Source organism: Aulostomus chinensis, chromosome 15, assembly GCF_037954235.1.
Source record: "Aulostomus chinensis isolate RoL2024-O1b breed Wild chromosome 15, RoL_Achi_v1.0, whole genome shotgun sequence".
In the NCBI taxonomy this organism is placed as follows: domain Eukaryota; kingdom Metazoa; phylum Chordata; class Actinopteri; order Syngnathiformes; family Aulostomidae; genus Aulostomus; species Aulostomus chinensis.
In genome coordinates this window covers 12,799,589-12,811,348 of record NC_141334.1, presented here as the reverse complement: position 1 = coordinate 12,811,348, position 11,760 = coordinate 12,799,589, and the positions used below count along the sequence as shown (strand labels likewise).

At 40.1% G+C, this 11,760-nt stretch overlaps 1 protein-coding gene across 3 annotated transcripts; it reads left to right on the top strand.

The window, feature by feature from the left end:
• Positions 1-3,081: 3,081 nt before the first annotated feature.
• rab6a (RAB6A, member RAS oncogene family) lies at positions 3,082-11,245 on the top strand. 3 transcript variants are annotated; one of them, XR_015119426.1, is made up of 9 exons: positions 3,082-3,476; positions 5,038-5,096; positions 5,196-5,249; positions 5,868-5,973; positions 6,286-6,397; positions 7,407-7,500; positions 7,825-7,918; positions 8,998-9,064; positions 9,857-9,929. XR_015119426.1 is itself a non-coding variant. In XM_086225772.1 (8 exons), the coding sequence occupies exons 1-8, from the start codon at positions 3,407-3,409 to the stop codon at positions 9,919-9,921; spliced, it is 627 nt and encodes a 208-aa protein (XP_086081898.1). In that variant the 5' UTR covers positions 3,083-3,406; the 3' UTR covers positions 9,922-11,245. The 3 variants fall into 3 exon arrangements, 2 of the variants coding, with proteins under 2 accessions (XP_086081898.1, XP_086081896.1); XM_086225772.1 differs by lacking the exon at positions 7,407-7,500 and having other exon boundaries at positions 3,083-3,476; positions 9,857-11,245; XM_086225770.1 differs by lacking the exon at positions 7,825-7,918 and having other exon boundaries at positions 3,083-3,476; positions 9,857-11,245.
• Positions 11,246-11,760: the final 515 nt, after the last annotated feature.

The window sequence follows — 11,760 nt, the reverse complement described above, 5'->3', positions numbered from 1 at the left end:
TCTGGGCTCCATCATCTTGCATCCCTCTTCACCCCTCCTCCTGCTCTCCTTCAACCTCCACTCTCTTCCTCCTTCCACCCTTTGCTCACGTTTGGGTGCAGATCTCTCCAACTACCTCTATCTCGATCCTCGTCCCTGCATTGTGTTCTCCCTCTCTATCTATGTCTCCTTCTAGTTCATGGGATCGCTCTATCTCTGTCACACTCTGCAAGCATGCAACACCCCCCCTCCCTCCCTCCTCTCTCATAGATCTGCTCTCTCTCCTCCCTCTCCCGCCTTCCCTGGTAAATGTGCTTGGATTGCTACCCTGATCGCTGCTTCACTTATGCTTGCAAGAATGCCTCCCACCGTACTGCTGTATCTGTTCATGCTTGATGTTGCCCAGAAAAGAGGGATTCAACATCTTATGGTGTATTTCCCCCCCTCTTTACAGCAATCCATTGTTCCAGTCTGGAATCTCAGCAGTGTTTCCCTACACTTCAAATCCTCGCTTCCTCTTTTTCTCACTCCACAAATCATACAGCCAATTCTTGAGAGGAGAGGATTACAGGAGAATAGTGGTTCTGCTCCTCCCCATCCCCCATCTATTTCCTCCCCTTCTCCATCTTACTGTATTGGGGATGACAACATACCTATTTTACCCTGACCCAACCCTTACACCCTTTCCATATTTCCTTTCCTCATCTATCTGTTCTTCATTCTATCCATCCCTTCCTCCTCCATTACTGTGTTCTCTTCTCCTCTCAGGAGAGATCAGTGCCGTATTCCACTTTGCTGTGACATTGAAAGCTGCATTTGTTAGATTTATATGATGGTGTTGTAGAGATGGGATGGTCTCCCTCTGTCATAGATTGGGCCAGAGGTGTGTCATTAACACGCTCACACACGGGAAACCCACCGTAAATGAATGTGTTCTCATCGTGAGTCATGGCACTGTTTTCCCATCTAGAAGCCTGAGTCAAGTTTCACAGAAGCAAACGCTGCAGAGGCATGACATGAGACCAGCACACCAGAGTGAAGTCATGGCTGGGGGGGTGACAAGTTCAGTGCTTCCTTTTAGTTACGCTTCTTTGATTTTGGAGGATTTTCTTTCCCAGTTGATTTATTTTTTCCAGTGCGAATGCCTCAGAGGTGCATTTGAAATGTTGATATACATCATCCTTTCACTGTAAATCTAAAGAAAATAGAAAAATGCTCCAGTGAGGAAAACACATTCACATATACAACCTCTGAGTTGATCGATCTATTTTGTTGTACACGTGGCTGCACACATGAGCGTATGAGAGAGACAGAAAGTGGGGGAGAGCATAGGAGGATTTTGTCTGTTCAGCATCTTCAGCGAGGGACTCTGGGTCTTCCCCCCTAACCAAGGACGTATGGTGTAAGAGTGCTGCTGAGGCAAGGGAAGCTTTGTGGAGGGGGGACGGCTCCAGTTTGGTCTCAAACAAAGCAGCTGAAGCGCTGGCATCACCCAGCCAGAGCTGAGAGCTGGATGAAGAGAGAGAGAGAGAGAGAGAGAGAGAGAGAGAGAGGCGCAGGTGTGTCTTCATTGACCTAGAACAGCCAGCTCAAGCATACACAAACACACATTGTAATCACATGCTTCCAGTGTGTAACCATACTCACAGTGTCATTCATATTAGTGTAACTGTTAATATTCCAATGCAGGCCTGTGTGATCTTTCATAATATGTCTCATGTACCGTACAAAAATGTTGAGAAGTCATACAAATGTTATATCTGATATTTTTTGGGGGGATGCAACATTTCATATTTATTTGCAGTTAAAAGCGGGTTTGATCTCATAAATAGACTTTATATGAATGTATCTTGCAGGAAATCTCAACATTTAAGCCCATATAATGTCTATAAATTATGAATTATATTACCCTCGCAATAAGGTAACAAGCCTGAGGTGTCTATTAATAAATGAGACTATGATTCAAAAGAATTGTGGTTTATTATGATGGATTTTATCCGTCTTGATTTCAGAAGTGGAAACATCATTCGTAAAACAATGAGGTTTCATAGAAAAGGGACAATCAAAATATTAGGAACCCTCTAAATCTATTCCAGACTGGCACTAAAAAATGATTGTCTCTAAAAAGACCAATTACATACAGAGAAGCATCACGTGTCTGAAAGAGATTCAATAAAAACAGCACATTATAATCCTCATGTAGGAGGACTCCCTTTATTGTGGTGCTGTTTTTGATTTGTTGATATACAAATGGAATTAAAACATATTTGAGTACTCATTGTATTTCACGATTTCAATAACTATTGCATTTAAGTTTCTATTAAAAAAAACACAGAGATAAAAATTCCAAAACTGATTGAATTTTGGCGACAATGTTCATGTGAAGTTGATCAAATATTTGTTATTAACACTTGACAGCAGCAGTCTGGAGAAAAGGAGGTGGTGAGCCCCATAAACCTTATTAGCATATAGTGTGTGAAATAATAGACCTGTCACATTTAATGTTCACTCTCACACCTACACACAGCTTTCTATAATTAACTGCTCATGGTGGCAATCAAAGCCTTGATATAATTAATAAATGGCAGCATGTTTCATGTGGCAGGAATGTCTATAAATTAGGTAATCAAAACATTTAATACAAGTGCCACTCAAATGTTGTTATTCTGGTTTTCAGACAGTGTATGAGAAATATTTGTTGGTACAATCTAGAGAAAATGTGTGTAGCTTGGTATGTTAGGCTGTCAGGTGAATGAACAGGAAAACTGATATCTCACAAGTCGCTGTATCACTACATGTACAGTTCAGCACAGTCTCAGACCATCCTTACGGGTAATGGTGTGAGGTCGCCCTCTTGTGGACAAATGAAGATACAATATTGTTTCGCAGGCTGTACACTTGCCTTTTACCCTTCTTTAACTATATACTTTTATTGCCGATATAACATTCTCCCCGTGTTTATATTTTTATTTAGTCTCTTTACCACGAAATTTTTAATTCACGGATGTTGTTTTTTTCCGCCACCAGTAGAGGGCAGTATGACGACATACCTCAACCGGTCTCACACAAACGGGCCAAACAAGGTGGACATTCTTGTAGAAGAAGAAGAAGAAGACGAAGAAGAAGAAGAAGAAGAAGAATCAGAAGGCTCAGAAGGGTGGCCCAGGGAGGCTAGCTTGTAGACATGTCAGAGAAGTGACAGTAAAGCTAACTTGGCCGCAGTAGTTAGTGAGTTATCAGAAAGTGTCCGGGAACCGAAAGGAGTAATTGTATTAGACGAAGGTTTGCTGGGTGTAGAGGGTTGGCAAACCACTAAAAAGCTCACGCATCCCAAACCTGTGTTATCGGATAAGAGCTGGTTAGCTAGCGTTAGCTGGCTAGCTGGGGAGCTCCTGAAAAGTAACGTCAGAGCTCGATTCATACAGCCATGTCTACGGCCGGAGACTTTGGAAACCCTTTAAGGAAATTTAAACTGGTCTTTCTCGGGGAGCAAAGTGGTAAGTTTTAAGTTATTACTGGTTAAATGTTGGACTGAATCTGAATTAAAGTATAACTTTAAAATACAGGATATACTTGCAAAGGCTCGAGTTTGATGGATTGGGGTTCGGGTGATTAACATCAACCGTTGCTAGCTTAATGTTACATTAGCACCACTGATAGCATTGCGACACTGGGAACTTGTAAATTATTTATCTGCCTGTAAGCTCTGGCTTCGTGGCATTGTTGTAGTTTTTTCCCCCTGGACAGGTCATGTGTGGAAATGGATCTGTTCGGCTGTTGCCTGAGTTAACTTGCGAGATAACATGATTTAAATGGAGTCAGTGCAACCAGACTAAAATTTTGTACATGAAGAATCAAAGTTACTGTGAAGAATTCAAGTACCCCAAAAAGTAGACGCAACAGTTTACTGTAGTTTTCTTCTACCGCCGCGTCAAGAGGAACGCAGTAAATAAATCTCAGCTCAAGCACGTAGAAACACTACCGTTGCAGTGATTGCAGACTCATATCAGGTTGTCTCCTGGATATTTCGTCCCAATATTCAAACCTGCCTAGCAACATTCCTGCACTCTCCCAACTCGTCCTCCGTCTTTTCTTCAAACGATTGTGTGAGGCGATTAATCAGGCAGTAAAAATATGTCGCTTGTGCTGACAGAACAGATTTATTCCAGGACACACACCACCACACATTTTATATTTATTTATATGTGTGTGTGTATGTATGTATAGATTGATTGATTGATTGATTGATAGATAGATAGATAGACAGATAATGTGTGGTGGTGTGTGTCCTGGAATGATCTCAGGTTACACACACAGTTCTTATATGATTGTGCCCCTTGTGCTGTACATGCTCGGCATACATGCGCTACTTATAACTATTTTTCTACAGGTATTGTGTCAAGTGATGTAATTCCCTGTCTCATCAAGATAAAAGGCAGCCTTTGTGTTTGTCAGATGGTCTTCGATCTGTTGTGGGTCCTTGTAGCCTGGTAAACTGTGTTGTCTCCAGCCATGTCATCAGTGTAACTGATAGTCATTTGAGCTCGGCAAAACAGTCTGAGGTTGGCCAGCACTGCGCGGGTGCTCAAAACAAATGCATGCATGTCTGTCTGATGTGCTAAAAGTGTCTCTGTCAACGGTGTTGGAGGAGATCATTTTTAGTTGCCAAGGGAAATTGTTGATTGTTAAAAGTATTCGGGTTTAGAGAACATGGAATCGTGTGATGAATGAAAATATGGATTTTCAACATAGAAAGGGAACACCAAAGGATATCAGAGGTCATCAGTTTCAGCTGTATATTTTTAGAATGTTTTGATATTTCTTTGAAGGGAGACAGTGTGATGACAGATTCAGTTTTTTTTTTTATTATAAGTTCTAACTGTATTTTGTAGAAGGTACCTTGTTTTCTTTCCTGTGGTCTACATTTAATATTGTAAACAAAGGTGTTAATGATGGAGACTCACTGGAATAGTTGTGGATTATGATGTTAGATATGACTTGAAACATTGACTGTTGCACTAATAGAAGTTGAATATGTTTGTTGTTGTTTCTTTTTAGTGGGAAAGACTTCGTTGATCACCAGGTTCATGTATGACAGCTTCGACAACACTTACCAAGTGAGACCTCCTGCTTTAATTGTTCCTAATGTCCAAATAATATAACGTTGATGAAGATTGGTGAATGCTATCTAATTAACAAATTTGTCCAATTTTCAGGCCACGATAGGAATAGACTTCCTGTCAAAAACCATGTACCTTGAAGACAGAACAGTAAGTTTTATTTATGAGTGATCCGTCCATTTGATTGTTGGTTTTCTTCTTCTTGTCCAGAGTAGTGAAATTGCTGTGTGCATGTGGTGCACGTGGTAGTATTAAGGAGCATTCAGTTTCTGATTCTGACAGTCCATTATTTTAAGAAGTCAGCTTTTTAACACTAACGGCTTTGTATGCCCTTCAAGTGTGAGCTGGGTGCCATCCCCACCTGGTCTTCCCTTCCTCTGTTTGTTTCTTCCCTCACCACAAGTTTTCTTCCTCTCCTTCCTACCCCTCCATCAATTCTCTTCATATCCTGTTTTGAAATTAAAGACCTTACTTGATCAAGGGAGGAGGGTTGATGACAAGTGAAGGATGATTCTTTATTTCTTTCCCTCAGGCACAGACAGCTTGCCCTCTCTGGTCGTCATTCACTATCTGCATGCGCTATTCTCTCTCTCTCTCTCTCTCTCACTCTCTCTCTCTCTTCATCTGACTTTGTTTAGCTTTCTTTCAATTTGTTTTTTGTCACCATAACGTGCCTTGTTTTATTTTCATCCCTTCTGTTTTTTTTTTCCTTCCTTTTTTCTCTTCTGTTATTTCTCCTCTCATCCCCTTCCCCGTCCTGCCCAACAGATCAGATTGCAGTTGTGGGACACAGCAGGGCAGGAGAGGTTTCGTAGCCTCATCCCAAGTTACATCAGAGACTCGGCTGCCGCTGTGGTAGTGTACGACATCACAAGTAGGTGGATTACTTGCGCACTCTGAACATGTTGCATTTGTTTCTTTTATTGTATGAAGTCTCTTTTTCAGAAACACATTTTGTTCAAATTGATTTGAATGTTGATTCGAATTAAAAAGCCTCTTGCATGATTTGTTGCATTAATGTATTTCTGTTTATTTTAAAGTCCTATACTTTCAAAAATGTATAACTTACTATTGAAACTTCAGTCAACATATTTTTTATTAAAATTTCTGATCAGACTTGGACAAGTTACTTCCTTATTGTCTTCCTCTCACAAAATCACCTGATTCCTCCTCACCTTTCTGTCAGATGTCAACTCCTTTCAGCAAACCACAAAATGGATTGATGATGTGAGAACGGAGAGAGGAAGTGATGTCATTATCATGTTGGTGGGAAACAAGACAGACCTTGCAGACAAAAGGTAACCTGCTCGTACCTCCTACCTCTTCTGTGTCACTTTAAGATAGAGTACTAATGAAGTCATTGATAATGGCTGCTGGCATGTCAATATCAAATTCCTGTCTGTCACAGTCATCTGTGACTGAGAGACACGCCCATGTGTGTTAGTACTGATTTAACTTACTTATATGAGGATTGTCAAGCATGTAAGTATTGATGTGTCAGTTTATCAAACAGTGGACATTGAGGTTCTGGAAAGGGTCCTTTAATGATCCTAAAGTTAATCTTATACTGGAGTTAATCTCATAAAAGTTGAGCTCCTCAGCTTAAGTTTCAGCTTCACCTAGCCATTAGCTCCTGACTGACCCTGTTGTCTCATTGCTAAGATAATATTAGCAATGCTAATACTGTCATAACCATGACGACATGTAACAATTTGCCTTTGGACATGTTTTGGAACATGAGGCCAAATCACGAGACAGTGGTGTAGACATTGAACGACAACAGATCTACATTGATTATGATGTCATTTATTTGAATTGAGCAACCGTAAGTGACGGTGTTGTATGGATGGAGAGCTGGGCAAATACCAAGCTCACTGAAAATAACAGAGGATGAACTTAAATTACTTTCTGACTGATTTTCTTGTACTTGAAGGGTTTGTGAAGTCAATTGATAAACAATGTATCTATGATCCGTCTGTTAAAGACCAAACAGCGGTTGTGAAAGCACCTAAGAGCAAAAACGTTAGCAATGTTCCCCCCTTATGATACTTTTGAAATGTAAACTATTGTAATTTTAGGGTGTTTTTTAGTACATCTACATGCTGTGATTTAACTAGCTTGCCCTAAAACCACATCATTGACCCCCGATGAGTTGGCACCCCTGATTTTTTTTAAATTAATTAAGTTGATGGATTAATTGAGTAAATTATGTTTCAACTGTTTGCTTTGTAAGTCCTTCCATCCTCTTTTAAGTCAAGTGTGCATTGTCTTGCATTGTGCATCTTTTAACTCCTTTATCTACCACAGGCAAGTATCTATTGAAGAGGGAGAGCGGAAAGCCAAAGAACTAAATGTAATGTTTATTGAGACTAGTGCGAAAGCAGGCTACAACGTTAAGCAGGTAAGCGTGAGTTAGTCGTGCTCTGTACGCCTGCCCCGGATGCTGCTGCCTGGGCTTCACCTCCAAACGCCGCCCACCGAAGTCCAAGATCTTTCAAGATTCGTGTAATTGATTTGACCCCTCAAACAGCCAGTAGGGCAACTTTTGGTCCGGAGCAAAGGTGGCAGCAGGAGCAGGAAGGGGCACGACTTTTTCATCCACTTGAAAATAATAAGTCTTGTTTTTTTTTTTCCTCCCCTTGTCTCCTCGTCGCTATGTGTGTGTGTGGTGGTTTGTATGTGTGTGTCCATGTGGATGTGTGTTATGACTGATGGCTCATCACAGACAGATAACGACAGAGGAAGGAGAACAGAGAGCGAAAGAGATGAATGTTCTGTTTATTGAAACAAGTGCAAAGACAGGCTACAATGTCAAACAGGTAGTGCGTGTGGACCTGTGTGTGTGTGTGTTCATAGTGCTTGTGCTCTCCTCTGATTGGCTTCCACTTCACACACGCATGCGTTCATTAAAGTGTGGCTTCCTCTGCTCATCAATGAGGTGTTTTCAAGCTCTCTTCCACCTTTTATAGAGGACTGCAGTGATGATGTTTTTTGTTTTTGTAGGGCACCTGGTAGTTAGCATGGCCATGGGTTCCCTCAACTGAAAGCTAATGTGACGTCTTGTTCTTTTGATCATTGCCAAAAAGTAGGCCTAACAAACTGTGCACATTATTTCAGGAGGATTATCTCCACAAATAAAAACACATTTATGATATTTTGAAGTGTTAATGTTCTCCCAAGAAGTAAAATGGTAATATTATGTTATGCTAACCCTAACCCTTTACACTTGGGGCACAACTGCCATTTTTAAGGCACAAAAGCTTCAAAATTCATGAGACATACTTTATGCCATAAGACAAAACGTAAAATACCTTAAGCTAGTGTTAACCGCAGAGCTTATTACAGGCATTTTATCAAAAAACAATTAAAAAGACTCATTGATTTTGAGAGGAGGGAACTGCACATTTGACAATGCTAACTTATTTCCAGGTTTTAGGACTCATTCCTGCACTACTCTATTAGTTTTGATTATTTCTGTGCTGACCTAAATGTGTCGAGGTGGCTCAGAGCAACCAATTTGTTACTGTTCTGCATCTAATCAAGACTACTTCTTAATGATGCTTGGAACTGTTGAGTTGGGTGCGGGCCTGTTGAGCATCATCTTACATTCAACGTGGTTTCATGTAAATTCATCAGTCGCTTTAAATCCTCCAAGCTCCGTCAGTGGAAGGTCTCAGTCATGCAGTTTCACCCTGTTTTCAAGCCTCTCAACTCAACGCAGAACCAGTAATCAATCTAAGAAAAGCTCTGTTGGGCATCCTTCCTCTGCGTGAGCTTCAAGTGTTAGATTGTGTGTAGGAATATACATAACATGTTGCCTGTATTTCATGTTGTGTTTTTGTCATGCCGTGAAAACGTTTCTTTGGCAGAACACATCTGGTTGTTTTTTCTCCTCCAGCTTTTCCGTCGTGTGGCGGCTGCCCTCCCTGGCATGGACACCACACAGGACAAGAATAGAGAGGACAGTATCCTTTGTGTACATGTCAGCATTTGTGTCGTAATTTTCTTCTCGCTCATCTGTTGTGTGACATGGGTGGTTCCTGCCAGGAGGAAAATGGAATGTAGCACTGCCACAGCTCGTGATAGCGCAGATAGATAGATCAATAACAGGAATGATCTTTGTCAGCCACTTCCAGAGCTCTGATATTGAGCCTTTGAAATGGAGATATTTCCAGTGTTATCGTTTGCATTTTAAGTCAAAATGTCCGCTTTGAAAAGTGTATATATATTATGCCTATACAGTATTTATTTGGTCAATAAAATCTTTTTTTTTCATCCCGATTAAATCAATTAATTCAAATTGAAGGTATGCCACTCAGACATAGGGCTGGATATATCTCTTATATCCAGTAAAACAAATGAAATATTGAATCTTTTTTTAAATCAAAATAATAATTAGATATCGAAATATATTGTTTAGGGGCTTATAATTTTTTTTTAACATCCGTACCATAAATGTTTTGTTTTATATCACTGTAATGAACATTGTTCCCATGTACTCAATCTAATGGTGGAATTCACAACAGCTCTACAACAGTCCATGAATCATTCCGCATTATGGCTTCGTGTTTACTTTGTGTTGTAAAAGCAGATTGACAGTATTTTTTGTGGTATTTTTGAGCCAATCAGAACCAAGATCTAAATATATTCAAAAACCTAGAAAACAATGTGGTAATTTTGTAGCTTTTCCAGGATTCTAATCAGCTGGTGTATTGCACAGTCGTGCTGTGGTGTTCCTTAACTCCCCCACCCTTCAGTGATTGACATTAAGCTTGAGAAGCCCCCAGAGCAACCTGTCAGCGAAGGCGGCTGTTCCTGCTAATGCCAGCCTGTCATCGTGAAACATTTCTCTTACTGGCTTGTTTCTCTGTGTCTATACCCTTCACTACATCCAGCTAATTCCCCCGCCTGAAAAAGAACACTACATTTGTCATCATCGCCGTAGTGGAAACCTGCATTCTCTTACCGGGTTACCCTGAAAGTCACAGATCACTTCAATTGCTGCCCCCCCCCCCCCCCACACACACACACACACACACACTCACACACACACACAGAAACAGTATTCACAGCTGTTGTCTGTCAGTAGGGACAAAGATGATTGAAAAGGAGTCACATGGCTGTAGTTCAAAGATGATTTTTTTGAACCAAACTGATATCAAATGTGTGTTTAAAAAAAAATTAAAATATATGTTCAAGAGTGAGAATATTCCATTAAAGTATTGCTTTAAGGTAATCAATGTGCAATGTGGATCTGTATCTGTGCAGTTGAAACTGACAGGCAAGGATTCATTGATGATTTTTATTGTCAACTGTTCTCTACGGCTGCAAAGTTGTGTTGAAATATATCATTGTTGGGAGACTCTCCACATTTGCCAGCATGACATGTCAACAAAACGGAACCCGGCACACCACTGCATGGTCTTACAGCCACCAACAAACAAACAAGGGCAACGCTACACCCTCCACGTCATCGTCCTCGGCTCCCACACTCAACCCTTGAGGTGGGGCTTTTTTTTTTTTGTTTGTTTTTTGTACCTTTGTTTCCATTTTCTATTACTGTTATCTGGATAGTTTTTTTTTTTTTTTTAAAGACTGCATAGATTAAACTTTTTTTGGTGATAGTATTGAGGAGAATTTTGTCATATACGAGTCATAATCAACGCCACTGTAAACAGTAGAGATGCAGTACGCCTTTTGGGGTTTAATTGTAGAGGGCTTCTTTGGTTTGGGGTCTGTAGTTTTACGAACACTTAAAAGACTTCTGCTTGTTTTCATTTTTGATCTTTTGTTAGTGATCATTCTACATGTGTATTTAATCCACAATGACTTGTAATATTTATTTCTATTTTTTTTTCCTTTTTTTATGGCTGTTATTATCTTCACTTTGGGAATGAATCCTGAATTGGTAATTAAATATGCATCCATCTGAAGCACATAACATAATCTTTAGAGAGCATCTGCTGTTCCCTTTACCGCCTCTACATGGTAATTTGATCATGCAATTTTTACTGTGCAATTTATTTGTTTTGTGTGAACTTCTAGGAAGAGAGTCTTGATTTGTGTGGCACACATGCCCCTTAACATTTCTGTCTGGAATGGTTTTAAATGAAAACAAATTAAATACACTTGTCACTGCTGCTGGATTATCTGTGTTTGATTTGAAGCTGTCTATGTGCGTAGCTTTGGATATAGTTATAAAAGCGATTGTCAACCCAAAACGTAAAGTGTGGCTAAAAACATGGTGTCGGCGATGCCGCCAAACAACGTGATTTGAAAGGGTTATTTTGGGTAAGCAGATAGAGGCATTTTGTGGTTTTACCATGTTTTTCAGGGATTGTGTGAAAACAGGTTTGTGTCCACAAATATTAACGAGGCTCTTGATGCCTTTAATATGCAACCAGCCAGTAAAGGTGTAAATTTACCTATTAATTAGAAACGTCCTTCAGACAGGGCCTGTTTGATATCCATAACACTAAACCTGTATTTTCAGCTGGGCTATTAGTCATTGTTGAAAGAGACTGACGTTTACAACTAACAAGACAATGTTAAGGATACTTTCCTTTGATTGTTGCTGCAGCTGATATTAGTCCTCTTCCAAGGGAAAACATCTAGGTTCCGTGACCTTACATGAGATGTTTCTATGTTTGTGTAGATGTGT

Bases quoted from the DNA above. Each gene is read 5' to 3' on its own strand.
- rab6a (XM_086225772.1), top strand. From the start codon at position 3,407: ATGTCTACGGCCGGAGACTTTGGAAACCCTTTAAGGAAATTTAAACTG. The intron at 5,974-6,285 runs GTAGGTGGATTA...CCTTTCTGTCAG, and splicing joins GGTAGTGTACGACATCACAA to ATGTCAACTCCTTTCAGCAA. The intron at 7,919-8,997 runs GTAGTGCGTGTG...TTTCTCCTCCAG, and splicing joins CAGGCTACAATGTCAAACAG to CTTTTCCGTCGTGTGGCGGC.